At 47.4% G+C, this 26,774-nt stretch overlaps 14 protein-coding genes across 14 annotated transcripts; 5 read left to right on the top strand and 9 right to left on the bottom strand.

The window, feature by feature from the left end:
- Positions 1–665: 665 nt before the first annotated feature.
- KL911_002185 (uncharacterized protein) lies at positions 666–1,673 on the bottom strand (the record flags this gene model as incomplete). The annotated part of the gene is made up of 1 exon (XM_043197226.1): positions 666–1,673. The coding sequence occupies one exon, from the start codon at positions 1,671–1,673 to the stop codon at positions 666–668; it is 1,008 nt and encodes a 335-aa protein (XP_043055190.1).
- Positions 1,674–2,335: 662 nt separating this feature from the next.
- KL911_002184 (uncharacterized protein) lies at positions 2,336–3,253 on the top strand (the record flags this gene model as incomplete). The annotated part of the gene is made up of 1 exon (XM_043197225.1): positions 2,336–3,253. The coding sequence occupies one exon, from the start codon at positions 2,336–2,338 to the stop codon at positions 3,251–3,253; it is 918 nt and encodes a 305-aa protein (XP_043055189.1).
- Positions 3,254–3,317: 64 nt separating this feature from the next.
- Positions 3,318–6,146, bottom strand: KL911_002183 (uncharacterized protein; the record flags this gene model as incomplete). Its single annotated transcript, XM_043197224.1, has 1 exon — positions 3,318–6,146. One exon carries the CDS (start codon positions 6,144–6,146, stop codon positions 3,318–3,320), a length of 2,829 nt encoding a protein of 942 aa, XP_043055188.1.
- Positions 6,147–6,886: 740 nt separating this feature from the next.
- KL911_002182 (uncharacterized protein) lies at positions 6,887–7,903 on the top strand (the record flags this gene model as incomplete). The annotated part of the gene is made up of 1 exon (XM_043197223.1): positions 6,887–7,903. One exon carries the CDS (start codon positions 6,887–6,889, stop codon positions 7,901–7,903), a length of 1,017 nt encoding a protein of 338 aa, XP_043055187.1.
- A 12-nt stretch (positions 7,904–7,915) lies between these two features.
- KL911_002181 (uncharacterized protein) lies at positions 7,916–8,566 on the bottom strand (the record flags this gene model as incomplete). The annotated part of the gene is made up of 1 exon (XM_043197222.1): positions 7,916–8,566. The coding sequence occupies one exon, from the start codon at positions 8,564–8,566 to the stop codon at positions 7,916–7,918; it is 651 nt and encodes a 216-aa protein (XP_043055186.1).
- Positions 8,567–8,837: 271 nt separating this feature from the next.
- Positions 8,838–11,021, top strand: KL911_002180 (uncharacterized protein; the record flags this gene model as incomplete). The annotated part of the gene is made up of 1 exon (XM_043197221.1): positions 8,838–11,021. The coding sequence occupies one exon, from the start codon at positions 8,838–8,840 to the stop codon at positions 11,019–11,021; it is 2,184 nt and encodes a 727-aa protein (XP_043055185.1).
- A 180-nt stretch (positions 11,022–11,201) lies between these two features.
- Positions 11,202–11,888, top strand: KL911_002179 (uncharacterized protein; the record flags this gene model as incomplete). The annotated part of the gene is made up of 1 exon (XM_043197219.1): positions 11,202–11,888. One exon carries the CDS (start codon positions 11,202–11,204, stop codon positions 11,886–11,888), a length of 687 nt encoding a protein of 228 aa, XP_043055184.1.
- A 67-nt stretch (positions 11,889–11,955) lies between these two features.
- Positions 11,956–12,378, bottom strand: KL911_002178 (uncharacterized protein; the record flags this gene model as incomplete). Its single annotated transcript, XM_043197218.1, has 1 exon — positions 11,956–12,378. One exon carries the CDS (start codon positions 12,376–12,378, stop codon positions 11,956–11,958), a length of 423 nt encoding a protein of 140 aa, XP_043055183.1.
- A 388-nt stretch (positions 12,379–12,766) lies between these two features.
- KL911_002177 (uncharacterized protein) lies at positions 12,767–14,635 on the top strand (the record flags this gene model as incomplete). The annotated part of the gene is made up of 1 exon (XM_043197217.1): positions 12,767–14,635. One exon carries the CDS (start codon positions 12,767–12,769, stop codon positions 14,633–14,635), a length of 1,869 nt encoding a protein of 622 aa, XP_043055182.1.
- A 9-nt stretch (positions 14,636–14,644) lies between these two features.
- On the bottom strand, positions 14,645–15,841 carry KL911_002176 (uncharacterized protein; the record flags this gene model as incomplete). Its single annotated transcript, XM_043197216.1, has 1 exon — positions 14,645–15,841. The coding sequence occupies one exon, from the start codon at positions 15,839–15,841 to the stop codon at positions 14,645–14,647; it is 1,197 nt and encodes a 398-aa protein (XP_043055181.1).
- A 167-nt stretch (positions 15,842–16,008) lies between these two features.
- Positions 16,009–18,291, bottom strand: KL911_002175 (uncharacterized protein; the record flags this gene model as incomplete). The annotated part of the gene is made up of 1 exon (XM_043197215.1): positions 16,009–18,291. One exon carries the CDS (start codon positions 18,289–18,291, stop codon positions 16,009–16,011), a length of 2,283 nt encoding a protein of 760 aa, XP_043055180.1.
- Positions 18,292–18,441: 150 nt separating this feature from the next.
- KL911_002174 (uncharacterized protein) lies at positions 18,442–21,480 on the bottom strand (the record flags this gene model as incomplete). The annotated part of the gene is made up of 1 exon (XM_043197214.1): positions 18,442–21,480. The coding sequence occupies one exon, from the start codon at positions 21,478–21,480 to the stop codon at positions 18,442–18,444; it is 3,039 nt and encodes a 1,012-aa protein (XP_043055179.1).
- Positions 21,481–21,573: 93 nt separating this feature from the next.
- Positions 21,574–24,303, bottom strand: KL911_002173 (uncharacterized protein; the record flags this gene model as incomplete). The annotated part of the gene is made up of 1 exon (XM_043197213.1): positions 21,574–24,303. One exon carries the CDS (start codon positions 24,301–24,303, stop codon positions 21,574–21,576), a length of 2,730 nt encoding a protein of 909 aa, XP_043055178.1.
- Positions 24,304–24,829: 526 nt separating this feature from the next.
- KL911_002172 (uncharacterized protein) lies at positions 24,830–26,641 on the bottom strand (the record flags this gene model as incomplete). Its single annotated transcript, XM_043197212.1, has 1 exon — positions 24,830–26,641. The coding sequence occupies one exon, from the start codon at positions 26,639–26,641 to the stop codon at positions 24,830–24,832; it is 1,812 nt and encodes a 603-aa protein (XP_043055177.1).
- Positions 26,642–26,774: the final 133 nt, after the last annotated feature.

The following is a 26,774-nucleotide window of genomic DNA, read 5'->3' as shown; positions in this document are numbered from 1 at the left end:
GAATCAGTGACCTTCGCTAGGAGGGCTGATGAAAGTTTTAGAGTAAATTATTATGACCAGCACAAACAAATACACGTTCAGTGTAAATTGAAACCTGGAACACGTATAAGGAAATTTCAATGTAGCGATCAGCCAACATCTCGGCAGGAAACTTTTTTTTTCGCTCTAATCACGCGAAAATCAGATTGGAGTGGGGAGCAACAAGAGACGCTTGAGCAGCAAACAGGTGCCCAATACTGAAAACAATGCCAAAACGTCTTTTAACCGTATGCGCTCCAGAACAGGACGGGCGTCTTATCCCATGTCCCTGGTCCCTATCAAGTACCATGCATGACGTGGATCTCATGATGCGCCATAAGCGGCGTGCGGCTTTTAAAAAGTCGCTGCACTATATTTAGAAGGGCTCCGTAACAGGCTACGGGGTGTTATGTCAGAAAGATGTCCCTAAGGACGCCAGGTACCAAAGTTTAGGGCACGGAAGATGGGCCACTCCATTAGTCAGAATATTTTTCTTCGTACAGCAAGCAACAATATATTATTTTATGATGCCAGCTTAAATGCAACCACCAAGACATGTACAATGAAGAGTGACGCATGGTGGAACTTTTTTTCTCGTTAACTATAAATCTTCGGTTAAGCCTTAAATATGTAGATGGAGACTTGGCTTAAGCAGAAACCTTGGCAACGTGCTCAAGCAAGTCAACAACTCTGGTAGAGTAACCGTATTCATTGTCGTACCAGGAGACAAGCTTGACGAAAGTTGGGGTCAACAAGATACCAGCCTTGGCGTCGAAGACAGAGGATCTGGTGTCGGTCACAAAGTCGGACGAGACAACAGCCTCGTCGGTGTAGCCAAGAATACCAGCCAATGGACCCTCAGCAGCCTTCTTCATGGTAGCACAAATGTCCTCGTAGGTGGTTGGCTTCTTCAGGTTGACAGTCAAGTCAACAACAGAAACATCGGTGGTTGGAACTCTCATGGACATACCAGTGAGCTTACCGGCCAATGCTGGAAGGACCTTTCCAACAGCCTTGGCAGCTCCTGTGGAGGATGGGATGATGTTGCCGGAAGCTGTTCTTCCTCCTCTCCAGTCCTTGTGAGATGGACCGTCAACAGTCTTCTGAGTAGCGGTGATGGAGTGAATGGTGGTCATCAAACCTTCCTGAATTCCGTAGGTGTCATTGATCACCTTAGCCAATGGAGCCAGACAGTTGGTGGTACAAGAAGCGTTAGACAGAATCTTGATGTCTGGGGTGTACTCCTCGTGGTTGACACCCACGACGAACATTGGAGCATCCTTAGATGGAGCAGTGATGATGACCTTCTTGGCACCAGCATCGATGTGCTTTTGAGCACCCTCCATGGTGGTGAAAACTCCGGTGGAGTCCAGGACGTAGTCGACGCCCTCCTTGCCCCATGGAATGTTGGATGGGTCTCTCTCTTGGAAAACCTCGATCTTCTTACCGTTGATGATCAAGTACTTGCCCTCGTGGGTGACAGTACCCTTGAACTTTCCGTGGGTAGAGTCATACTTGAACATGTAAGCGGCGTAATCAGGAGCAATGAATGGATCATTGATAGCAATGACGTTGACGTCCTCTCTGGCCAAGGCAATTCTCAACACCAGTCTACCAATTCTTCCAAATCCATTAATTCCAACGTTTGCGGTCATATTGTTTCTATATTATCTTTGTATTAAAGAGCAATTGATAATGTGCGAGAAAAACTGGTCCTTATATACCATTTGCAGCACTCCCTCCCGAAACATAAAGAAAGTCGTGCGCAACCTAATTTTCATCACGCCAAAAACCTACACGTATGACTACTCCGGGCCAGTGTTCACCACGAGCTATATAGCGTTAATTAATTACCCTATTGGTTAGCTCTGCATGTGAGGGTGGTGTGAGCCGGGAATTGGGTCCACCACGGCGTTCAGTAAGGTGATATAAAGCTTTGTATAGCCAGAAGTGAGCATCACACAACAGGGCGTCTCCGGGACTTGCCTGTCCGTGCAAGGTTGTCCCATGGAAGCTGTGCCGCCGGAGCGGCCTAAAGGACAATAAGCAGCGCTTACACAACCTCCGCTGAGGACACAGGCTTGAAACCCTCTTTCTCGGTCTCGGGTCTGGATCCCGGAGATTGTACTTACCCCACACACCGTGTTTGAGCCATGGCAGCTGCGACCGTGACAGTTTGTCACCTTCTCGTCCGCGGGTCGTTTCGTTTCTGGTGCACGGATGTGATTGAGAGTCACCTCTAGACCATGCAGAGCATGATTATTAATGACGAACTCACTATAAATACAGACTCAATTGATCGCTTGCAGTATTCGAAATGAGCATCCCAACCACCTCCTCGGGAATTCCAAGACTAGCTTTTGGCTGCGGAACTTACTACTACAAGTACGGCAACGACACTGTTAACCAGCAACTAGTTGATATCACCAAGACCGCATTGAGCAAAGGCGTCAGGCACATCGATGCTGCAGAGTGTTACAATGTAGACAAAGAATTGGCCAAAGCTTTTGCAGAATCTGGTCTTTCGAAAGCCGAGTACTTCGTCACTGACAAGTACTTTTCGGGAGCTGGGGATTACTCTGTTCGGTCCAAGGAAGCCAACCCATATTTGCATCTGAAGGCGTTTTTGGAGAGAGTGAACATTCCTTACGCTGATTTGTATCTCCTACACTCCCCATTCATCAAGAAAGAAACCCACGGGTTTAATTTGGGAGAAGCCTGGAAATACATGGAGCAATGTAAAAAGGAGGGGCTTGCTAAGAGAATTGGCATATCCAACTTCACGGTCCAAGACATTGAAGAGATTCTGAGAGAGGCTTCCGTCAAGCCAGAGGTCCACCAGATTGAGTACAACGCGTTCCTGCAAAATCAAACACCGGGTATTGTCGACTTCTGCAAGAAGCACGGTATTGAGCTCGAGGCATATGCTCCTTTGGGCCCATTGACCAAAGGCGACAAGACCAGTGGCGTTGGTAAGAAGTTTGACGACTACCTGAGCTCGTTAGAGAAGAAGTACGGCAAGACAAAGACCCAGATCTTGCTGAGGTGGGTGGACCAAAAGGGAATTATTCCGGTCACAACCACCTCCAAGGAAAGCAGGCTGGACGAATTTTTGGACGTGTTCTCCTTTGAGCTCACTCCTGAAGAGGTTGCGACTATCACTGAAATTGGTGCTCAGTACAAGCCTCCTCTCAGACAATTCTGGATCCCAGAATATAGTAAGTACGATCAGTGAGTAGATGGAAAATAAAATCTCTTCATCAAAATTGATCAGATTCCGCATCTACATAATACACGAGTCAGTTCCACATTTGCTCCTCGGGCGTGACAAACTCCTTCGCACTCTGCATGTGCTCGTTGTTGTCTGTCTTCTGCTTCTTTTGCCAATTATCGTCCAACTCAAAGTCTAGTAATGACAATCCTAATGAGGCATCCACTCCAAAGTCATTGAGCATCATCAAATCTGTATAGGACCTCGTCTCCGGGTGCGTATATCCGGTTTGGTCAGGAGGGAGCGGGAATTGCGGCTGCTGTCGTTGTGACTGCTGATGGATGCTCATCATTGGATAAAGCTGGGACAAGTGCGACTGTTGTTCTTGTGAGGACGTGTAGTGTTGATGCATCGGGGAAGGGTCCCTGAGTTGGTCCTGTAGCGTTTGGTAGTGGTATTGCGGCTTCATCTGAGGCGGGGTTGTCTTCGCCGAAAAGATATCGTTGATAGCCACGTTATCCTCTTCCTTCTTGATCGGTGTCGAAAGCTTGTTACGCAGAGCAGAGCTTTTCTTCTTCTCCTTCTTGATTTCAGCAGTTTGCTGCGAAGGCGAGTTGGCCTTTGGAGGTGCCAAAATAGCCTCAATTGCATTTTCCAGATGTTCCATGCACAACCGCGATAAACAGCCCAGGAAAGCGATGTCGGTTTCAAATTTCAGATCGGCGATAACAGACGTGAGTAGCGATTTGGCGTCTTGAAAAAGTGCACCGCCTCTGGTGTACTCCAATGCTCCCTTGGCGGCCAACAGAGCAAATCTTGCTTTCTGGCGAGACGCGTTGATAGGCAATGGCAAGTGGTAGAAATGGAACTTCTCGGTGTTCAGTGTCTTGGTGATCGCCAGAATTGCTGTTGCAGACTGCTGGATGGCAATGTAGCAAGCCGAGTTTTTGAAGTTTGTCGTTTCTGTTGCCATCAGGGGCATGTATATCAGGGCTTTTGCCTGGAAGTAGAGATACATGAGCGTCAGCTGGGCCTCGCTGAGTTTCTCGATGTCGGTTGCGTTCAGGTCGCTCTCGAAGCTCAGCGAAGGTACAAGGTCCTTCCGCCAAGTGTCAAGCAGGTCCTCTAAAATTAGTGCAGACGACTCGCCAACGTTCGCGCGCTTTGGCTCGTTGCTGCTCCTTTTGAAAATCGCATCCACAATTGCTCCCAGAACTTTTGAATATCTCATCACGCTCAAAGCCAGATCACTGACCTTTCCCACCAGAGACAGCTGCGTGTTATTGAAAGTGATAAGATTGATGTCTGTGCCGTCAGCGGACGAGGACGACGGAAGTGCGCACTCGATCTCGTGGTCCTTAAGAAGCCTAGGAACTCCCAGAATCAGCGCACTGAAAGAGTCGAGATTGTAGATACACCAGAACAGAATTCTGCGTTCTCCCTGTTGGAGTTTTGAGACCTTGGAGCCGTTGTAGCCCAGCACGGCGGCAGGACATCTGTGCAACCGTAGTTGTTGTGCCATGGTGATGAGTTTTCCACGAAGTTCATAGCTGGTGTTCAGGTCGGCAGTGGTGAGACAGTACAACAGCTCAAGGGTCGTCAGTTGTAGAGAAGTTATGGAACACAGGGAGTTGATGCTGGAGTGGATGAATTGCTTGATGAGATGATCGTAGAATTGCAAAAGCTCGGAGTGACTGGCCGTGGGGTCCTTGTTATGCGCATACATGGTATTGCGCTCCTGGCTGAGCATCACGAGTGTCGTGATGATGATCAGCATCTCGCCTAGTTTCTCCATTCCATACATCTCCCCGTCTTCAAAATTGGCTTCGCGACTTTTGTTGAACTTCATGTAGTTGCTCATAAAAACGTCCTTGTTGAGCACCGGGGTGACCTGGTTCCAGGTCTCGAAGAAGATGGATATGCAGAGGTCCAGATTCACATGGTTGGGCAGGTTCAGGCCCTGAAAGAATTTTTTGGAGTCTTCGGGCGAAAGTTCGTTGAACTTGACATTCTCGAACATCGACGGAAATCGCGAATACCTCTTATCCTCGTCATATGCCTCCTTTAGCAATGCAATCGACTTTGAAGTGAGATATGGAGCTTTTGAGTTGAATCCATGAACGCTCACAACTTTGGCCAGCAAAGAAGGAATAAACAGTGTTTCCTCGGTCGTCCGGGGAATCGACGTTGCAATCAGGTTCGCAAGGTTTAAAAAGTGCTTGGTCCGTAGCTTGTTTTGGAGAGACACAGCTGCCGCTGCTCCTGGAGCATTGGCCTGCTCAAATGAGTTGTAGCCATACCGGTTGCGCAAGTCATCGACGTTCTGGGTGTAGTGCAAATTGGAGGACATCGATGCCGAGTAGAGAGACGCATCGTCATCGCTTAGTTCTCCCTTGTCTATATCAACAGAACCAGCGATGGAAACAGGCCTGTTGTGGACCGAGTGCGGATAGTTTCCGCATGTGCACGTCTCGTCGTGCAGATGTTCTTCCAATGACTTATACGCTTTCTGTTGGTTGAGCAGGGACAAATTTTCGTCATTGAGCAGTGTCGTTGAAGGCTTTTGCTCCTCGGGAGTATTGGTTTTTGCGTCTGGGTTTTCAGCACGCATCTTCAGCAGTTTGTGCAGCTTTTTGTTTTCAAACTCCAGCTCTCGCACCCTCTCTTCCAAAGACTCTGTGTATCCTCTCGGAAAGGCTTTGCGAGCCAGCTTGTCAGTAAAAATACAGTCGAGCCCCACGGCTTTACAATTGGCACACTGTGTGCGTCCATCAGGATCCACTTCCTCGCCTTCCTCATAGAAACACTTGATTTTCTTCTTACGACAACGATCGCAGGCAACGGACACTCGGATTGTATTTGAGCCCGGTGCTTTGATGATCTTCGGTTTTGAGCCTGGCGGCGATGGAGGCGGCATTCTTGCTTATCAGACAACGGCAAAAGACACTATGCAGCCTGTGGTACCACCCTGACAAATAATTGGTTTTGTGAGAGATAACTAAATAAGTTTTTCTGCTCAGCAATTCCGGGGTGCGAGGGGTTAGATCCGGGGTATACGATGAGACAGGATGACACAATTTGTGAAGAATTCAGTTGATAGTCAAAGCAAGAGCTACAAACTAGCGGCAGAAGTTCCAGCGTGTTTGACCTAGTATGCCCACTAGCTGTCAAGGAGGTAGTGGAACGGAAATTTAACAACACGCTTGCTTCCCGGTTTGACTCCGGTGCAAAGTCGTACGAATAAATATTTCCATGCTTTGCTAATTCGTAACTTTTTTTTACTATGAAAAAATTTTACTCTTCATACTCGTAAACGGTAAGTACAACTTTATGATGAGCATTGCAACGAATTTCTTCAACCGATACACATGAGGAAACACAACTTTGACAGAGCTTTTTAACACTGAGAGTTGTACTAACAGAAGAAGGTGATTGTTGTACTTTTCTTCGCCACTGTTATCTTCGGAGAGCGCGATCTGAACTATTTTCTGTCCAATTTGTTTGTACTCCTGTGTATGATGAGAGCTAATTGAAGCTGCACCTATATGACTGAACTTGTAGAGTATTCCGTATAATCGAACTCCAACAGTTTTTCTTATATGGATCAATAATTCATTGAATTTAAATATCCAAAATTTTTAATATTTTCATATACTCATGTCGTACAATGCAGAAGAGACCCCAGCAGTTTGTGAAAACTGCTTGGGGCCAAATCCATACGTGGAAATGACCCGAGAACGAAACGGAGCAGAATGTAAGCTATGCACGCGCCCTTTCACTGTATTTCGGTGGTCTGTGAAGAGGGGCGAACGACTTAAAAAGACACTATGCTGTTTAACTTGTGCGAGAGCAAAGAATTGTTGTCAGTCGTGCATGTTGGATCTGACGCTGGGAATTGACTTGCGTACGAGAGATCAGCTTTTGAAGCTGACAGATCAAAGCCCTGCTCTGGAATTGACTCCACAGAATCAAATGTCTAAAATATACGCCGCTACTCAACTTGAAAAAAAATACAAGGCTGCTGGAGATGATGCAATTGAAACGGTAGAACAGAAACGGGCAGACGCACGCAAAATGATAGATTCGCTATCCAAAGCTGTAGATAATAAAAAGAGGAAACAAGAGAGCGAGCAAGATGAAGAGCAGGTCAGCAAAGAGGAGCTGATCAAGCTTTGCAAACATCTACCATTCAATGGCAATCTAGAGACGCCTAAAAGCAGCAAGCTCAAGTCATTTTTCCTATTCGGATTTGGCGAGAAGCTCGCTGAATACCAGGTGCGAGACTTTTTCGAGGACATCGTTGGAGAAAAGAAAGTGGATGCTGTTAGTTTGAACCATCGGGGCAAATTCGGTTTTCTCGAGTTCTCCTCTAGACAGGCAGCCGAGAAGGCAGCACAATATCTCAGAGATTCGCTCTCTCATCCCAAATTGGTGGTTATTGCGGGAGAGCCGCTTCGATTATGTTGGGCTCGAAAAACTATTACTCCTTCATTCTCCACAACAGAAATTGCACAGATCCGCACCATTGTGAGACGCCAAATGATCAAATATGCCCTCAAAGAAGAGAAGAAGAGCAGTGAAACCCAGGTGCAGAGCTCTACCACGAAAAGACCGAAGACAGAAACCACCACGTCCTCTAAATACACGAGTCTTCGACCCGACCTGGAAGTCTAAATTAATTGTATACTAGACTAATATACCGTAATATTCGCATCGTTTATACCTTCTGGCGAGCTGGCTCCACTGCACCAGAATTCGGTCAGCGATAGGAAGAATCAGCTTTCCTGTGAGACTCAGGTTGTTGACCCTGGCAAGACTTTCCACATAAACGATTTTCGTCCTGCAAAGACCCAGATACTTGAAAAAAAATAGCACGTACGCTATTGGAATAGCTGTACCCGGTCCATTGCACAGGAACACATCAGGATACTGCTTCATGGACGAAAAAAGAAGAAATGTCGATATGAACGCCTTTGATGAGCGAAAAAAAGCAGAAAGCTTGCCCTCTCCAACGTTACGGGCTCTGGGAATGGTGATGACAGATGGAGACTTTTCAAGGCTGCTGATGCTAGCGAGCGATGTTTCGTCAGAGTCTGCGACTGCGTACTGCCGTTTGAGACGATCGAAATGCTCAAATTGGCGCAAAATTCGAATCATTTCTCCTGTGTGGCCCCCGGACCCCAGCAGGATCAGCACCGACCTTGATGTCGCCGTTGATTTCTGAGGATACCCGAATGTGTTATGACAGCTAGGCAAAACGTAGATCAGCCGGCCAATCAACAACAGCAGGGTCAAGAGCACTACAGAGGCTGCAAGCGTGAAACGGCGTTCATCCATAGACGAATAGTATTTTTACAAGAGGAAGAAAAACGACGCGTCGATAGTAACCGTTATCAGGTCGCATTGACATGTGTTGTGCGCAGCGCAAGCGATGCAGCGAGCCGAAAACCCAGACACCTACCGCAGAGATGATGGACATCGCAGCGGAGTTCGCTCTTCAGCATTGCCGTTGTTGCTATTATAAAAGGATGCCGTATGCACTCTGTGTTTGGTTCATTTCATCACCGATATCTCAGATAAAAAAAATCCAGATTAAAATTACTGCTAAATGAAACAAGTTCTCGGGCTCGTGATCTGCCTGATCGCCCCAGGAGGACTGGCACTCAGTCGCAAGGAGTCAAACTTTTTCTCCTGTATATCGCAGTCTCAAAGCTTACCGCCTTTTGACTTCGTGCCGCCACGAGGTTCGAACGAGTTTTTTAGCCCCCATTGCCAGTACGAGCCGGCATTGGGCACTCTGTTGATCTGTTTCCATGATCTGACAGCCAATCAGACGAAACAGGATCAGCTCTTGCACGATTCCTACGGCGTCATTGCAGACTACTGCGGTCGACTCGGAGGAGCCGATTTGGACATACACACATTCGAAAGGAGGTACCAGAACGCGACAAAGTACGTCCTTTCCGAAAATGAGGCCCGGGCCTATAATCTCTCCACGCCAATCCGTTTTCCGGTGCGTCTGAACCTCACCACAGTGTTGACGTACGCGGACTCGTTCTCGCTGTTTGCAGGAAACTTTGCTTGGGCATATGATTTTTCCACCATAATGTGCATGTTTTGGGTAGTGACCTTGGGGCTGATCGGAATATTCAACCACATCAAGCACTTTCGATGGAACAACAAGCTAAAGGGAGGCATGATTGACTCCTTTAGGAGCTACATCGCATTGCCCACGCTGAACGGCAAGCACTTCCAACCGTGGAACATGTTCGGAGCTCTTGGCAAATGGGCCCCATTCAAGCTTTTCGACAGCTTGATCCCAACTACGCAGGAATCCATCGTTGTCCTTCTGTATTGCATCATAGTCATAGTATCTTCTTCTGTTGGCTACACGCTGCAAGATCAAAATGCTCTTTTAGGAGCAAAAGATCTACAGTACTATAGATACCTTGCCGACAGAACGGGTATTCTCGCCTTCGCACAATTACCTGCCCTTTTCTTGTTTGGTGGCAGAAACAATATTCTCATTAATTTGACGGGATTGCAGTTCAATACGTTTATCATCTTCCACAAGTGGATCTCAAGGGCGATGGTGATCCTGGCTGCATTACATGCGTATGCGTTTAGAGAATACACAATTATCCGCGGCCAGTACGAGAAGGTCTCACAGGAGACGCTCTGGCTCTTTGGTCGCCAGGCATTAGAGGCCGGCATCCTCATCATCCTGCAGGCTATTTATTTCTTCCGCAGCCGGTGGTACGAACTGTTCCTGGCTGTACATATTATTCTGGCCCTGGTTTTCATTGTGGGGGCATATCTTCATTGTAAAAGCATCGGATACCTGGAGTGGACGTATGCCAGCATGGGAGTCTGGGCGCTTGACAGGGTTTGGAGACTCATGAAGATTTACAGGTTTGGCACTCCAAAGGCCACTTTCAAGCTACATTTTGGAACCATCGTGGTCAGCATTCCAAAGCCTGACCACTGGAAGCCATACCCGGGCTGTTTTGTCTACCTGTACATTCTTTCGCCGTCTGTTTCCTGGAAATTATGGGAAAGCCACCCATTCACTATCTATTCTGTTGGTAATGAAGTGCGGATTTACATCAAAAAGAAAGACGGAATGACGCAGAAACTGTACGACTATTTACTGGCAGCACGTGAGTCGCAGTTGCGGGTTGCCATCGAAGGCCCTTATGGACATGCCTCAAGCCTCGAAAGCTACGATAATATTCTCCTTCTTGCAGGAGGTAATGGTGTTCCTGGCCCATACTACCATTGCATGCATCATCTGGAGCAAGCCCAATCCAAAGGCTGGCGGAAAAATATACATTTTGCTTGGATATCTCCATACTTCACATCTCTCAGATGGTTTGGTCGTGAGCTGCTGGCCCTCCAGACAAAAGACCAACACAACTATGTGTCAAAAGATATTTATCTCACCAGAGAAAATAAACTGGTGCAGAAGACATCCAGCGATACGAGGCCGGCAAATTCGAGAACTCCATTAATATCGATCAGCAGTGAGGAGCTAATGGCACGCGTCATGGGGCAACTGTCGGAAGAGCATCTGGCAGACTATCACATCCATAAGATGAGGCCTGATGTTTCCAAGCTGATTTCTTCTGTTCTGGATGAGGCGGAGGTGGAAGGCCACCGGAGCGGTCTTGCCATTGTTGTTTGTGGCTCAGACATCCTCGTGGACACCATACGGGATGTTGTGGCGCATAAGGTCGGCACCTCAGGCAACCAGATGCGCATAGACCTGTTTGAGGAGCTCCAAGTATGGTAGACGTAATCGACGCGACGATAATGTTTTTCTTGATGATAGATTTGCCCTGGAAAATTGTGTGTAATAAAAATTGATCACACGCTCAAATAGGCAAGATCTGTGGTTTTGGCCTAAAATACACGGTTGAAGCTATAATTCCAGATCTGAGGCACCCGCAGTAAATATAGGACCTGCAATAGGATGGCAACACACGCAGCGGCCAAACGACTCTGGAAAGAATACAAGGATATATCTAATCCGAGGACCGGATTAAAACAAGTTCATGTTGAGATTGAGGACGACAACATTTTTCTATGGAACGTTGCCTTGATAGTCATCGATAAAGACGCAGACTATAACGGAGCTTACTTGAGAGGTCAGCTCAAGTTTCCCTCCAACTATCCGTTCTCTCCACCGGGGTTCAAATTTACACCACCTATCTACCATCCGAATGTTTATAACGACGGGCGACTTTGTATTTCCATTTTACACGAGTCGGGAAACGACCAAAACGATGAGCCAGATAACGAAACGTGGTCTCCAGCCCAAAGCGTAGAGTCCGTGCTGCTCTCGATCATCTCCTTACTAGAAGACCCGAACATATCTAGCCCTGCAAATGTCGATGCAGCTATTGCATTCAAGAAACACAGAGAAGAATACCGCAAGCGTATTTCCGTGGAGGTGGCAAGATCCCAGGCCAATATCCCCAAGGATTTTGTGATGCCGAACGCAGAAGATCTGAAACATAACGTCAGAGAGGAAGAGGAGCGCCAGGAGGATGAGGACTGGTGGGAGGATAATTACTACGAGGCGGAAGACGACTATGATGATGACGAGGATGACATGGAATATGACGAGGAAGACCAGGGTTTGGAGTCGGACGAATAAAGAGGCGTCATTTAGCATGATACAACCCAATAGAAGCTGGATTATATGGGATCTATGATTGCTCTGGTCACAGTTTATCCTTCATGGCCTCGCTCAGCTTCTCCAGTTTCTTGATGGCCAGCACCTTTGGATATTGTAAATCGCAACAAAGCATTACCAAATATTCGTCGTTGATCTTGTAGAGGTAGATATAATACGAATTGAAGCGTATCACGAGCCAGTTATGTTCTGATTTTGCACGTTGCTCCCATGCCTTCAAGCTTGTAAGCGACATGATTCGCAGGTTGTCCGATGGCGTTATGTCAGCATTAAGGAAATCATTATCACCGCCTTTTGTATCTTCTTCGATTGTGTTCTGGAAGCATGAGACAAGTGGTTTTTTGGAGGACGTCGATAAAAGCGAGATTGAGTAGGGCTTTGACCTGGTGATTTCTGGAACGGGATCTAGTGTCTGCGACAACAGGTTGGAAATGTTCTTAGAATTGAGCATCGCTGGCTGTTGTCTGTAATAAATAAATTGACTCTCCGAACTCAAATAATCCTTGCATCGATTATTACACAACACCTCGCACCCCTTACAAGGGGGAAAAAACATACACACTAGGTGCGTGTTTTTCGTCTTTGTTTATTTACCGTGTTTCGAGACAAAGAAGCTTTAGAGATTGCGTTAGTAACAAGCTTCCGAATAAGCTTAGCTGCGTACATCCATCTTGTAATAGATCATTCCACTTCTCTCGGCGAGAAAAACCCGCTTGTTGATTGAGACTCATTCCATTTATGAACAGGCAGTTCCAAATCAGTGATTAACAAATTCCAGCATTCATCACTTCATTGCAGCATTAGCATTTGTGAAAGTTACTCTCTAGCATATACATATCATGAATCACGCTGCTGATTTACGGCAGGGCTCAAAGCGGGCTCCATTGAAGGAGTCTTCCAAATCCGCGCTCAACTCCAATGCTGCACCTAGAAAGTCGCTTTTAGATCAGAAATTAGACCTTGCAAATCCTGCCCTAAATGAATCCATGAAGTCTCTTGCTGCGCGGCCAGTATCGGCGAAAAAACAGTCCAATCGAATGACTGGCGCTGAATTAAAAGACTGGCAACAGAGTTGGCGAAAGATTTTGAAAGCCAGCGTCGTTTATTTTGAGAACGACGAGGGCAGAAACGAGAAGGAAAAGGAGCGAGCTAAGTTAGCACTACAGTCTTTGGGTGCCACTATCGAAAGGTTCTTCAGCGAGAATGTCACAATAATCGTCTCAAGACGACCATACCACAAACATGCAGATTATCCAATGGGAGACATATTTCGAATTGCAAAGAGGAACGAACTGAAGGTCTGGACTTATGAGAAAGTGTTCCGTTTCATGAATCACCTCGGTGAGCCTATTCCGGAAGATGAGTCCTTTCTCAAAAAGAAACTATCATCTCTTTTGAAGAACGAAAAGCTGTTTGGCCCAAACGATCGCGATCCCAATGCTAAAAGAGATGATATCAAATACTTCACAGGCTACTACTTTTACGTTTATGATCTACGACAACAAACGAGGCCAATTGTCGTGAAAGAATGGCCGACAAATGCTGCCGACTTTCCAAAACTTACAAAATCGACCAACGGTAGGTCTTTATTCATTGAAGACACTCATACAGGCAATTCCGAGAAACGGCACAAGCGGCGCATACAATATCTGGAAGAGACAAAGGATTATCGTCAGAAGATTATCGAAGCCTCCTGTCTTCCGCACGAGCCCGCGCTAAGTTACGAAGAGAGAGTGCAATATAAACGAATGTGGGAGGAATCATACTATGGCGCACCAATAATAGAGCCGGAGCAGAAAAAGAGAAAGATCCTTGAGGAACTCAACGAGAACTCAGAGGTCCTAGAGGTGAGAAAGAAGCCTATGGCTCCTCCAGCAAATCTCTATCGCGACGATTCAACAATTGAAGTTTCGCAGAACAAGGTCGGAAATGAGTATGGTGAGATTGAGGCTTCAGGTGTTGTTCAAACTCAGTCAGGATCGAATGCAATATCAGGTCAGGGCTATGTTAACGGAGTGGGCAACGGATTGGGCCCTTCGCATTCCCTAGTCTTCAACAAGAAGATTGCGAACGAGAAGAAGAAGATGATGACTTTTGCTCCATTGCCCGCTGCTCAAAGGAAGGAGTCGCCACTAAAGGTATTTAAAGTCAGAAAGGAAGACAGAGTCATTCGGGTCATCAACGTCAAAAAAGATTCAAAGTTTATCAGTTCAGAGGATGCTAGACGTTTATCATCGCAAGCGAAAGACTCTAACGGCGCAATGCAGGCTCCTGATATGAACAAAAACCAGGAAGAATCTAAGACTCCAGATCAATCGGTGAACATTTCTTTTGGCCCGGCTTTGAAACAGGAAGAGGAGTGCAAACCTAGACTACCACAAAACAAGATCACCGAGACTCCAGCGGATAACCCAAAACTCAATGATGAAAAAGATGATCTGATGTCGCCTATTAATAACCAGTTGTTCCGACAATCGCTGCAACCGAAGCAGAAGAAAGTCAGAGAAATTACCAATTTTCCTCCAGTGCGCAAATCTAAAACGGAAGCAAAGCCAGGTTATTGTGAGAACTGTCGAGTCAAGTACGACGACTTTGACGAGCATATTCTCATGGATAAACATAGGCATTTTGCTACAAACGATGATAACTTCAAGGATATCGATAGATTAATTGAAGACGTCAGAATTACACGGTTGATGGGATTATAACTATGTATTTTATAGTTTTAATTCTTCTTCCCATTGAACTCCACACCATTCTTCCACGTACCCCACATGGTTTTCATCGAACAAGTGGTCGGGAATATAATCCATCAAGTCTGTGGCCACAATAATCGTTCCCCACTCCATTCCGCTCATTATGTCGTCAGTTCCAGTCTCAAGATCGATAATAGCCTTTGGCATCAGCTGCAATTCAAATCTCCTTTCTGAGGAAGGATTGTAGGGAGGATTAGGGATCAATGCTTGCGGACGGAGTCTTCCATTGGAATCATAAAACAATTTGGCCACATCGTCTTTTGAAGAGTACAGTAACGGTGATCCATTGAGGTCATAACGAAGTACCTGTGTAGGATTGAATGAAACAATGTGCGAGAAATGCTGGAATGTCGGGTCATCCACCATTTTAGAGACATTTTCGTCCAAAGTTGGTATTTTTGATGGATTTGAAGGATTTGGTTGCGGGGCCTGGGCGGAAGCTGCCGCGTCGACCTCTGGAAGGGGAGGCAATTTTTGTTTCCTTAGATCAAAAGTTTCTTGATCAACATACAATATGTATCCAGGATAAGCTGGGAGGTTCATCGGCTCTGCGCTGACTTGCAGCTGTGACTTCTCGACTGGCTTTGTCACTTCAGCGTAAGTTGGTTTTGCGGGCTCCTTTTTCTCAGGTTGTCCGAACGGATTGGATGATTCTTCGCCAAAAGGATTTGAAAATGGATTCGACTGCGCGTTAGTCGAGTCTGTCGGGCTAAAAAGGCTGTTCGCAAGAGATTCCAGTTTGCTTTTAGTTTCTGCTTCCTTCTGCTGTGCTACTTTTTTTCTATTTTCGAATTCTTCTAGTTCCTGTTTTCTTTTCTTAATAAGGTCAGGATCTCTAGAAAGTGCTCTCAGAGCTCTGACAGATCCACTTTTTCTTCTGCAACGTGCCTTGTCGCACCCAAATATATAAATCACCCTGTCGTAAAAAGTGTTTGCAAGGTTGGCGTAGCACTGGAGCAAAAGATGCATCGGTTCTTTGCAACTTTTGCACTGAAGTAACTCGTTTGGCGGTGGAGATTTTGGGTTTAGCCAGATAGGCTTGCCGCCAATAAAGGTATCCTCCAGTTCCGGCCGTTCAGTTTCAGAGATGGGAACATCAACAAAACCGAGAAAAGCCTTAGATTCTGACAATTCATCTTCATAATCAGACTCGGACATGCTGAACTAGAAAAAAAAAATTCCAAAAAAATCACTAAAATATTTAATGTGTGATTTGTATTCAGACTAATTAAATAGGGGAACGGCCCGTCGTAAGTGTGAGAAAGAATAATCCAAAAAGACCGCAAGAATGGCAATCTGCAATATTCCAGTGTGCTTGTTCATCTCTAGTATGTCTCATATATCAAAGATCTAACCGCATAATTCTCATTAGCTTCTTCAACATCTTCCCAGTTGCCAATAAAATCATCCTTACCCCTAACAATTCCAGGAAGGGTTTTCCCTTCGCTGTAACGCCTCCACACCTTTTTGGCTTGCTCGTCAGTGCCCAGATCTTTGAATCCAAACTTGACCCGATTGGCGGTCAAAATAGTCTGCAGTCTATTTGTTCGAGTAGCAATTTGGAAGCCGCCTGCTAAAGATGTGTAAATGTACACGGGTTCGTCCTCAAATGTCATTTTTGCTCCCTTGGGAACATAAACAGAGTCTTTCTTTTCCGTGTTGTTAGATGTCTGAGTCTGCTGTTCATTTTCAACAGCTTTCAGGAGTTCCTCAATGTCGTCGTCGTCGTCAGAAACAGTTTTTCCCCTTTGAGTATCGGACACTGGCACATCTTTCTCTTTCGTAGCTTCAGTTGCTTTTGCTTCTTCCTTGATGGGTGTGTCCTGCTGGACAGGGGTCTCTTTCTCAATGTTATCTTTGCCAGGTCCTTCGATTTCGTAGGGATGCTTTTCTGGTGTGTCCGCAAGAGTGCTAGACTCTAGCTTTGTGGTTAAAGAGTTTAGAGACTCTCCAGATTGCTTCACAGAAGTCTCGTCCTCGGAAGTTTTGGTTTTCGCAGGACTACCGTCATCACTGTCAACACAGTTTTCAGACGACACGTTGTCACTAGCATTTTCAGTTGGCTTTGACGGTGTAGTAGTTTCATCATTAGCACTCTTGCCTTGTGTTTGGTCGCTCTTCGTATGGTCAGAATGAAGGCTTTCCAGTTGTTCCTCTTCGTGGCCTTTAACTATGTTCGACCGACCGGGAATATTCTCCTCCAAGGTCTCTGTTTTCTTCACTTCATCTTTAGATTCGTCCAACAACTTTTGAAGAGAGTCAGAGCTCTTAGTCTCAGCTTTCCCAACCTTGGCCACTGATGCAAGCTCATTTTTTTTCTCTTTCAGGACATCACGGTCCTCATCCGCTTCGTTAAGTTCTCCTAATTCCCTTGAATTTAGAGAGTTTTGCAAGTCACTCACAATGTTCTCCTTATGCCTCCCAACTTTAGATCCGTCTTTCACACTTTTAGTATTCTCGACAATATTCAAGGCATTGGTGATTGCGTCTTCGTAATCTGGAACTTGGGAGAAATCACCATCGTGCAGGAGAACACCCTCCTCTTTCAGTTCGTTTTGGTCAACACCCCTGTCTTTGCCTATCGCATCCCTGTCATTGGCGGCTCTCGACCTTGACCTTGAAATGGAACGCAAGTAGTTCAGAGACGAAGAGCTTGAAAGTCTGACCGATCCGGGATCGTGTCTTGGTTTTCTCTCCACAGGAGCACCGCTGCTGACACTGGCTTGACTGTACTCATCGTTTGAGATACCGCTGTGGTAGGAATCACCTTTTGCCAGATGCGGCCGATACATTCCTACGCCTTCTCTGAACGGCGATCCAGAGCTGTCTGCAGGACGCGAGCGCGATCTCTGTCTCTCGTTCAGTAGCCTTGAGCTCGATCCGTCCCTGATACTGGCTGGCGCTGTCAGAAGCTGATCCGCTTCGGTCGAATGGGAAGGAAGTTCTGGCATTCTGTCCTCATGCACCCTGACTTCTGGTTTCAGCGTGTTTTCCGGTTCCTCGGTCAATTCTCTGCTTCCTTGGTTGATTTTCTGCAATATATCGTCCACAGTGGTGATTTTTTCTGGCTCAATGAGATCGTGCTCTTTCTCTTCCGGCTTCGGAAGCTCTCTAGAAGGGCTGTCGTATTTGAAATCAGTCAAGTGACTCGATTTGGCAGCGGCAGGCGCCACAAAATTTCCCGCATCACCGCCAAAAACTAGGTGCTCCTTTTCATGTACAGGCTCAGAGGAAATCTCACTGCCAGGAGACTGGGTATAGCTTGGGGTACCTTCGTCTTCGGTCTTTAGTCGTTCTTTCAATTGCAATGCATCCTTTTTCAAATGTCCTTCCTCGTCGAGGATCTCGTCAAGAACTTCTCCCTCCTCGTCGTTGAGAAGTCCACCTTCCGCTTTGAGTTCCTCCACAGACACAATTCCAATATGGGAGGTCGAAGGATTGGATTTGACGACAGGCCTAGAGCTGGAACGAGTACGATCTAAGATGATCGAATTCGGCTCGTCTTTGTCTAAGTCTCCACTAGGAGTGCTGGAGTTTCTGACAGAAGACCCAATCAAGGAAGGGGTGTTTTTCTTCTGAAAATCCTCAAATTCTGCTTCCATATCCATTTTGGAACTGCGTTAATCGGTGTTCGTTATCTTTGACAGGTATCTTTCTACCAATGAGAGATGCATTTTTTTTGATTACCACTTTTACTTTGCTGCAACAGTCGATCGTCCCACAAAAAAATGCACAAGCTTATTTTATCTATGATATTGTTATTTCTCTATCAATCTTTGCATTGCAGCCTTAGCCTTCTCGACGTTCTCAGGAGAGCCGTGAACATGCACTTCGTCAGACTCCTGGTTGATTTTTGGAATGTCGATCCGGACATGGTACTCTGCCTCCAAACCTCTTCTGACCATTCCGGCAGAGCCAATTAAAAGTACGTGCTTTTTCTTTGGAATCAGCACCGTCTCGTCCACAACGTTCTCCAGGTCAAAGACTATCTGCTTCACCTGTTTGAGGATCTTCTCCACGACTGCCTTGTTGCCCTGCGACACGATCTTAGTCGAATTGGAGCCGGCAGGAGGAACTTGTAGCAATCTTCGAAAGTCGGCCTCGTCGTTCGGACCACATGCGTTCAGGATTATCTCACGCTTCTTCGAAGCAGATGGCCCCACCAAATACTTGTGCCATTTCGTGTCGACGTCAATAGACTCGGTCACGTTGTTTTGAATACGATCAACAATAGAGTTGATCTTCTTGATTGCAGCTCTGATACCTTCCTTGGTACCTGTCAGCTCTAATTGCGCGCTCTCGCCGTCACTTTTCTCCCTCAGGTGTTTGATGTCCACGCCAGTGTCTGCAGAAATGTCCTTGACTTGTTCTCCGGACTTTCCTATCACACGGGGGAGAATGGCTATTGGCACCTTGATCGTTTCTCTGTATCCATTATCTTTCTCGTACTGAAGCAGCTCTCTTAGCTCTTCTTCAGCCTTCGCAACACCTTTCGAAGGTCCCTTGATTACAACTTCATCCTGATGGCCGGTGGCATCTTCGAACGGGAATTTGATCACAACGTTGTACTTCTCATTCAACCGATGCACATACACTCCAGAAGGCCCTATCAGCTTGCGATGGTACTTTTGTTCGATCTTCATCACCACAGTTCTCTCATCCGCCCACTTCTTGCCGAGCTGCGTGAGTTTCTTCTCGCACTCTTCAACGTTGACTTTCAGCCCTGTGAGCTTGACGAGCGTCTTGTCGCCAACGGTGGCATCCTCGCCCTTCTGAACATCTATTTGCACGTTGTACTCTTCTTGCAAGCTCTGAAGGTTTCCACCTTTGTGCCCAATGAGTCTCGAGAGCTGGCTGGTAGGGAATGCCAAAGTTTGGCTGTATTTGGAGGCTGTCTCGTAATTTTTGACATCCTCAATAGCTTGTTCCAATTCGCCGATCACCTTTGGAACGTCCTTTTTATGCCCAACCACCACCAGTTGGTCGACACTCACACCGTCCTTGTTCTGGTGGAGTCTGATCTGTATATCTGAGCCGAATTTAGACAGCAAAACCTTCAAAATGTGTCCCTGCAATCTGTCCTGATCTTCGGACTGCATGTCCAGGACTTCGTACGTAATGTCTCTGCTGACAGCTCTGAGCTCGTCCAGGGATCGATCAACAGCATCCAGAATTTCATTGGTCTCTTTCAATGATGGAAGGAACTCATCATCACTTGCCTGGTAGAGGAGAACTATCTTGTTGCCAACTCCGGCAAGCTTTCCCAGAGGAACAATCTTGACGCTCTTTTCGTCGGCAACGGTTTCATCCAGCTTGTCGAGAGCTATAGTGTCAATGTCGTCGATCAGCCGCACAAAGGAGGGAGTGATCTTGTTGACAGCGTCCACTATCTCCCTTCTAGTAGACTTCAAAGCATCCTTCTCCGATTTCGAGCAAATGAACTCCAGGACAACCGTCTTTGTTTGCTCATCAACCAGAGACTTGTAGCTTGGGGCAGTGATCTTCACATTGTACTTAGCCGAAAGTGCGTCAAACATCCCGGTGTAAAGGAAGAATGCAGTAAGCACTTTCGCATGCATGTAATTTCCTCCGTGAGACCTAGCAAGATCCAGGAAATCAGTGGCGTACTCCTGGGAAAGCTCCTTCCCCAACGCCACGGCCTTAGGGATGTTTTCTTTCAGACCAATGAACTTCACCGTCGTTGAAGGAGAATCGAAAGCTGGAACCTCGACCAAGACTCCCACGCTGCTGAAAATCTTTTCTGCGTCAAGAAACTGATGGGCCACCTTGGGCACTGTGCGCTCCTCGACAACAATGCGTTCGGCCAGGTAGTCGATGACCGTTTTAGCAGTCTCTCGGGCCATCAACACAGTCTCTCGGGCACCGGAGAGGTAGATGGATGAGGCCCTCGAGTTTTCCAGCGGCAGGTCAACCTCGACGTCGGGAGGCAGCTGGTTCTTAAGCTCCAAATTAACAAACCGCTTGAGTTTCTCGTCAACGTCCACCTTGACAGTGAGGGTCTGGGTATGTTGGTCGACTATAGACATGATCTTCTGTCTAGCTTCCTCGCAGCTCTCCATATCTCCCTCAACGACAACCTTTGCGAGGTTGGCAAAGATGTCGCCGTCGTCTGCTGCGTCGCTGCTGCCGGTTCTTTCAATATCGATCTTGACGCCGGTGGATTCCAGGATCGGCTTCAACGTTCTGCCCTGCGAGCCAATCACTGTGGATATGAGCTTGAACGGAATGCCAAACTCGATTTTCACAGGCTTCGTGAGCTGTTTGATAAGGTCTTTTTTCGCATTCTGGATTTTCGACACCGGGCCGCTAAGCAGAAAAGTTCTTTTGTTGGTGGTGGCAGAAAACGTCGACTCGACCTTGACGTCGTAGGTGGCCTTGATTTTGGAGATGATCTTGAAGAGATCATTCTTCGACACAGGCAGCTGTTCGGCAGCGTCCACTATGAACGTGAGCTGGGTGTTGGACGACCTGACCGCGGGCTTGAAGATGGCCGGGGTGTTTGCCGAAACGGCACGTCCATTGGACATCGACGGACCCCACTTGGCAGGGGCGGACCCGATCGATACCCCCAGAGTGGGGAAATACGTCTCGTCATCAATTGACACCTTTTTGTCCAGGCCCGATGCGGGACCAACCTCGACGTCCAAATCGTACGTGGTGGGCTCGGAGGCGTCCGACGACGGAGCGCACGACTCGGTGGCAGAAATAGGCGGACTCTCGGGGTCTTCGGAAACGGCACTGTGCTTCTGCGCAAGAAGTTCAGCTGGGCTAGGCATTCTTGTAGGTGGTGTCTTTTTGGAAGAAGCTCCCTAATACTTCAAAGAAATCTTGGTTGGTGAAGCTATCGAAGGAGGGTAACATTTATTTTTCTACAGAGTAAATAGTCCTGTCCGTTTCTTGCCCAGTGGATACACCACGAGCGTGGCCATGAACAGGCCCACGCTAATGCCCAGAGCAACCTGGATCATGGCCATTCCGAAACTCAAGCTCGAGAGCGAGTTGCCGCTCGACGTAGACGTCTTGTTGTTGACCAGGTTGTCCGCGCTCTGCACTCCGATCAACAACGAGCCTTGCGACGCGATACCAGACGGCACCTGGACGAAGACAGCCGGAAGCATGATCGAGACGGTCATGAACGATCCTTTGGAGAAGACCTTGTTGAACGACTTGAGCAGTCTCGTGTACGCGTTGCTGACCAGTCCGATCACGAAGCAGCCCAGTGTAGCGTTGAACTCTGTGTTCAGCTTGAAGTGCAAGCTCGAGTAGTATGTGACGACGTACCCAGCGCCCGAAATGGCGATCATCACCGGCAGCTGTGACCATGACGACTGGTTAATGAGCGCAAGGCCGATGGTGAACATCGGCACCAGCAGGATTCTCCAGGCAGCAGGCACATTTGAGGTGCACGTTGTTGACGACGTGGCGCTGTGGTCGATCCATCCGTACAACGCGGCGCCTAGTGTGATTCCAAAGGAGAGCATCAACGAATAAATAAATGCGTAAAACATACGCACGCTTCCAGCCACCAGATTTCTGCTCTGCAGCTCGAGCGACCCGCACAGAATAATATAGCCGGGCAAAATGAGCGCGATCGAGCCCTGCACAATTGCAGCAAAACAGAACGTGTTGCCGCCGTTGACCGAGCCAATGGCCCGGCCAATGAAGCTGGCCACCACACAGGAGCTGATCTCAAACACCGAGGAGTACAGAACAGACCGCGGAGAAATGATGAACTGGAGAAACCCGATCACCAGCCCGATTCCAAACGAGATCGGCATGTCGATCCAGTTACCGCCAAACCCCCACGGCGTGACCATAGCCGACGAAAAACCGTACAAGAGCACGCAGTACCAGTGGTTGAAGCGCGGCTTGCGCGACAAAATCTCGTCCAGCCTCCCGCTGGCCTCCTCCACACCGATCCGGTCGTGGACAACGGCTTTGTAGATGTCGTGAGTCTCATCGAGCTTCCCTAGGTCCAGACCCTGAGCACACCGCACCAGTTTCATGTTCGAGGTGTGAGTAGCAGCGTCGCCAAACGAAACAATCATGCACCCCGGAAAGTAGATAAACGAACCGTCAATTTCCAGAACACGGGCTGTCATCGACATATACTCCTCCAGTCTATGGGTGGGCGCTCCGTAAAACATGAACGCCTTGCACAAGGTGAGAATGAACCGCTGGCGCTGCAGCACGTCGGCAATGTGCACGGTGATGCGAGCCCTTTGCTCGCTCTTGAACTTGCGTCTAATCTTCTTGCGTCTGTTCGACTTGGACGTCTCGTCAAACCGCGGAATGAACTTGGGGTGCTTTTTGTCTGCGTTTTTCGGTTTGGCGAACGAGGGCAGCTCAAACTTGTGTTCTGGTCTCGGCTTGATTTTGGGCTCCTCCTTCTTATTGGTCTTGAACATGTGGCTCAGAGACGAGGCCGATCTCGATCTCTTTTTGTGCTTGTAGATGGGCGGATCTCTCGATCTGGCCCGTCTGGCGCCCACCTCCGGCACAGAGTTGAGCGACGCGTTGTCTATGTTGTAGCTGTTGTTGGTCGAAATAAGCCGCAGTTTGTTGTCCAGAGCCTCGGGACTCATGGCCGTCTCGAATTCCGAGTAGTCGCTCCCGGGAGTCTGAGTGCCCGAATTTTCAGATGCAGAGTAGTGCGGTTGGTTCTGTGGATTGTACAGTGCCAGAAGACTCGAGACCACGCCTTTCCTCACCCTTTTCGGACGGTCTACTAACGACTCAACGGAGTCGAACTGGACGTAGTCGTCGTTATTGAGGTCGTCGAAATCGTCTCCGGTGGCCTCAGGATTTGGGGCCATAAATAGGCTGCTGGAATTCGGATGCAGGGTCGAGGCAGACGATAGATATCCAGCATTAGCCTCTTTGAAATGCTGGTCGACCAGCCCGTTGGCCTCAAACTGCAGCTGATCTGCGTCGAAAGTTTTGAGAGGTATGTCGTTCTCGATTTTTTCCTCTTCGTCGGGATTGCGTTCTTGAGACGATTTGCTTGCTCCGGGCGTTAGGCCACCCATTTGAGGCGCGTGTCCAAAAATGCGCGAAACTATGGTCTCGCTCCGCTTCTTGCGGGGAGACCCCTCGTCTGGAGGTCTCTCGCCTCTGTTGGTTGTGAAATGCCGTTTGAGCCGTGTCTTGAAAGAGTCTTTAGACACGTTAGAATGCACGCTACCAGCTGAACCGTTGTCGTTAGAGTGCGCGTCGTCGGCCTCCTCCGTGGAAACGTCCTCAGAGGACTCTTCGTCGACCTCGATCGCTGGCGCAGGCTTGCTTTTTGGCGCAGGAGTGGGCGAGCTCACGTCGTACTCGTCTCTGTAGAATTCGTCGTCAAAATCGTCGTCTATCTCTTTTCTGAGGTCATCAGTCCCATGATCTGCCGACCCTGGAGAAAGTGCGGCAGGAGAATCAACAGACGGGCCATTGAAGGTAGGAAACCGCGGCCCAAAATCAGCATCGTCGTTCTCGTCATCTTCCAATATGGGTATTTTATTTACGGTGGTGCCAGTATACTGACGATGCTCATCAGACACGCGTCTGGAGAGCCTGGGCTTGCCATGTTTCTTTGATTTGCCGAAAGAAGGCAACATCCGTGAACTTTGCTAAAAAAAACTGCAAGTCAGGTCAAAGGTACAGATGCAAGAAATCAAATATTGCATACTTACATAAAACAGGGGTATATCCCCGAGGAAAATTATTACACTGCCTTGGAACAAACATAAACTAACTTATTAGCAATATACAGGGAGGTATAAATAAGGCAGAAACCCAAACTGTAAAACCGTTAATCATTAGGTGCACCAGAAAACATTTCTATCATATAAAATCAAACAATGACAAAATGCTAATAATTGAATTGAATGTACAATGATCACGAACAACATGTCAAAGATCATAAATCGGTCCAGCGCACAAATGAATAGTATATCAAACTTTCTCGCTCAGAGGAATGGTGAATAAGAACTGAAGTCGTCCTTTACTCTCGTCTATTTCTCAATCTTTATATTCCTTCCAAAAGCGATCGAATCAATAAGTTCAGATACACTTGTGTTTTTTCTTCCCCTTGTCTTTTTTTCCTTTTATCTCCTGCTTCTCTCTCTTTCCTCCATTATAAAACTACCACCATTGGGATGATGACGACGATGCTGATGCGGCGGAGTTACCAAAACTGTTGAATCCTCCACCGTTTCCATAACTGCTGTATCCTCCTCCTCCATAGCCCGATCTACTACCACCATAGCCGTTTCCGTATCCTCCAGAGTTGCCTCCGTACTTTCTGTAATCCCTGTTCTGGGTCTTGCCTCCTCTTCCGCGGCCTCTGCCAACAGAATTCTCTCTTGCAATGACAGTCAAAAAGTCTGGAACTTCTTGGTTGGCTTCGGTAAGAATTTCAATCAAGTCCTTCACGACGTTCTTGTTTCCTCTGTTGACAAACGCAGTGGCAACACCAGTATTTCCGGCTCTTCCTGTTCTTCCGATACGGTGGACGTAGTCGTCAATATCATTTGGAAGATCATAGTTAACCACATGAGTCACGTTAGGAATATCCAGGCCTCTAGCCGCAACAGCGGTGGCAACTAGAATTGGCGTTCTACCGGTTCTGAAACTTTCCAGCGCTCTCTCTCTTTCGTATTGAGATCTGTCACCATGAATGGATGTAGCTGGGAAGTCTTGGTTAATCAAAAAGTCGGACAGAATGTCAGCCATCTTCTTGGTTTCAACAAAGATCAGCGTAAGTCCATTGCTCAGCGTGTCTTCGGTGGACGTGAGAATATCCAAAAGGCTGGACTTCTTCTCGTCATCTTCAACGTATAGTATTCTTTGAGTAATGTTCTCGGAGGTCGATCCGACTCTTCCCACCGACAAAAAGATGTAGTTGTGCAAAAAGTCCTTGGCCATCAATTGAATTTCCTTAGGGAACGTTGCAGAGAACATTAACGTTTGTCTCTCACCTGGTGGCGGCATGTCGCAACCCTGGATGATGTGTCTGATTTGAATCTCGAAACCCATATCCAACATTCTGTCGGCCTCGTCCAGAACAAGGTACTTGATGTTCTTCAGCGAGATCTTGCCTCTCTCTAGAAGGTCGTTCAATCTTCCTGGGGTGGCGACCAAGAGATCGCAACCCTGTTTGAGTTGGTCCATTTGAAGGTAAACCTCAGCACCTCCATACACGACAACTGGTCTGACCCAGGATCTGTAGGAGAACTTTCTGGCTTCCTCATAGATTTGAGAAACCAACTCTCTAGTTGGCGCAAGAACCAATGCAGTAGGATGTGCCTTTCTTCTGTCGAACGCGTTGTCAGTTTGGGAAGATTCAGAGGGTCCGTTTTTGAAGGATTCAGACAAGACTGGGAACAGGAATCCACCGGTCTTACCCGAACCAGTTTGGGCACAGGCCATCAAATCTCTACCATTAGCAACGATTGGAATCGAATATTTCTGGACTGGAGTTGGCTTAGTAAATCTAGCTTGCTTGATATTTTCCACGAGCAAAGGATCCAACGGAGGCGAAGTGAACTCAGAAATTGGCTCAGGCACGTCATCACCTGATGCCTCAACTGGGATCTCATCGTAGTTGTCAAAGTTAATACCAGAAGACTGGGTCTGTCCATCTCCTGGCTTACCGTAGAGCTCTAGCTCGAGTCTCTCGTTACGCTCAGCTGGCTTGTGAGCACCATTAACCCAGGAACCTTGACCCGGCTGGGCTCTGGAACCTCTACCAAATCCACCGCCTCTGGAAAATCCATTGCCTCTGCCGAAACCTGACCCTCCTCCAAAGCCTCTGCTTGATCCTCCAAAACCCTTGTTGAAACCTCCTCTGCTGGCAAATCCGCCTCTGCTGGAGAATCCGCCTCTACCAGACGATTCCCCTGTGTCTTTTGGAACGTAATCTCCTCTTGATCTGTGTGGCGGGACGTATGACATCTTTTAATAATCCACTATCTATAAAGAAATAATCTTGTGGGAACCCTAACCCTTTTATCCTCGCTTCACGTTGCTTTTCTACTAGTGAAAAAAAATTTTCACCAAGGGGGCAAATTTAGTTACCCGGCTTACT

Source organism: Ogataea haglerorum, assembly GCF_019207285.1.
Source record: "Ogataea haglerorum isolate 81-453-3 chromosome Unknown 81-453-3_NODE_5_length_632335_cov_97.011461, whole genome shotgun sequence".
In the NCBI taxonomy this organism is placed as follows: domain Eukaryota; kingdom Fungi; phylum Ascomycota; class Pichiomycetes; order Pichiales; family Pichiaceae; genus Ogataea; species Ogataea haglerorum.
This window is presented reverse-complemented; position numbering and strand designations above follow the sequence as displayed.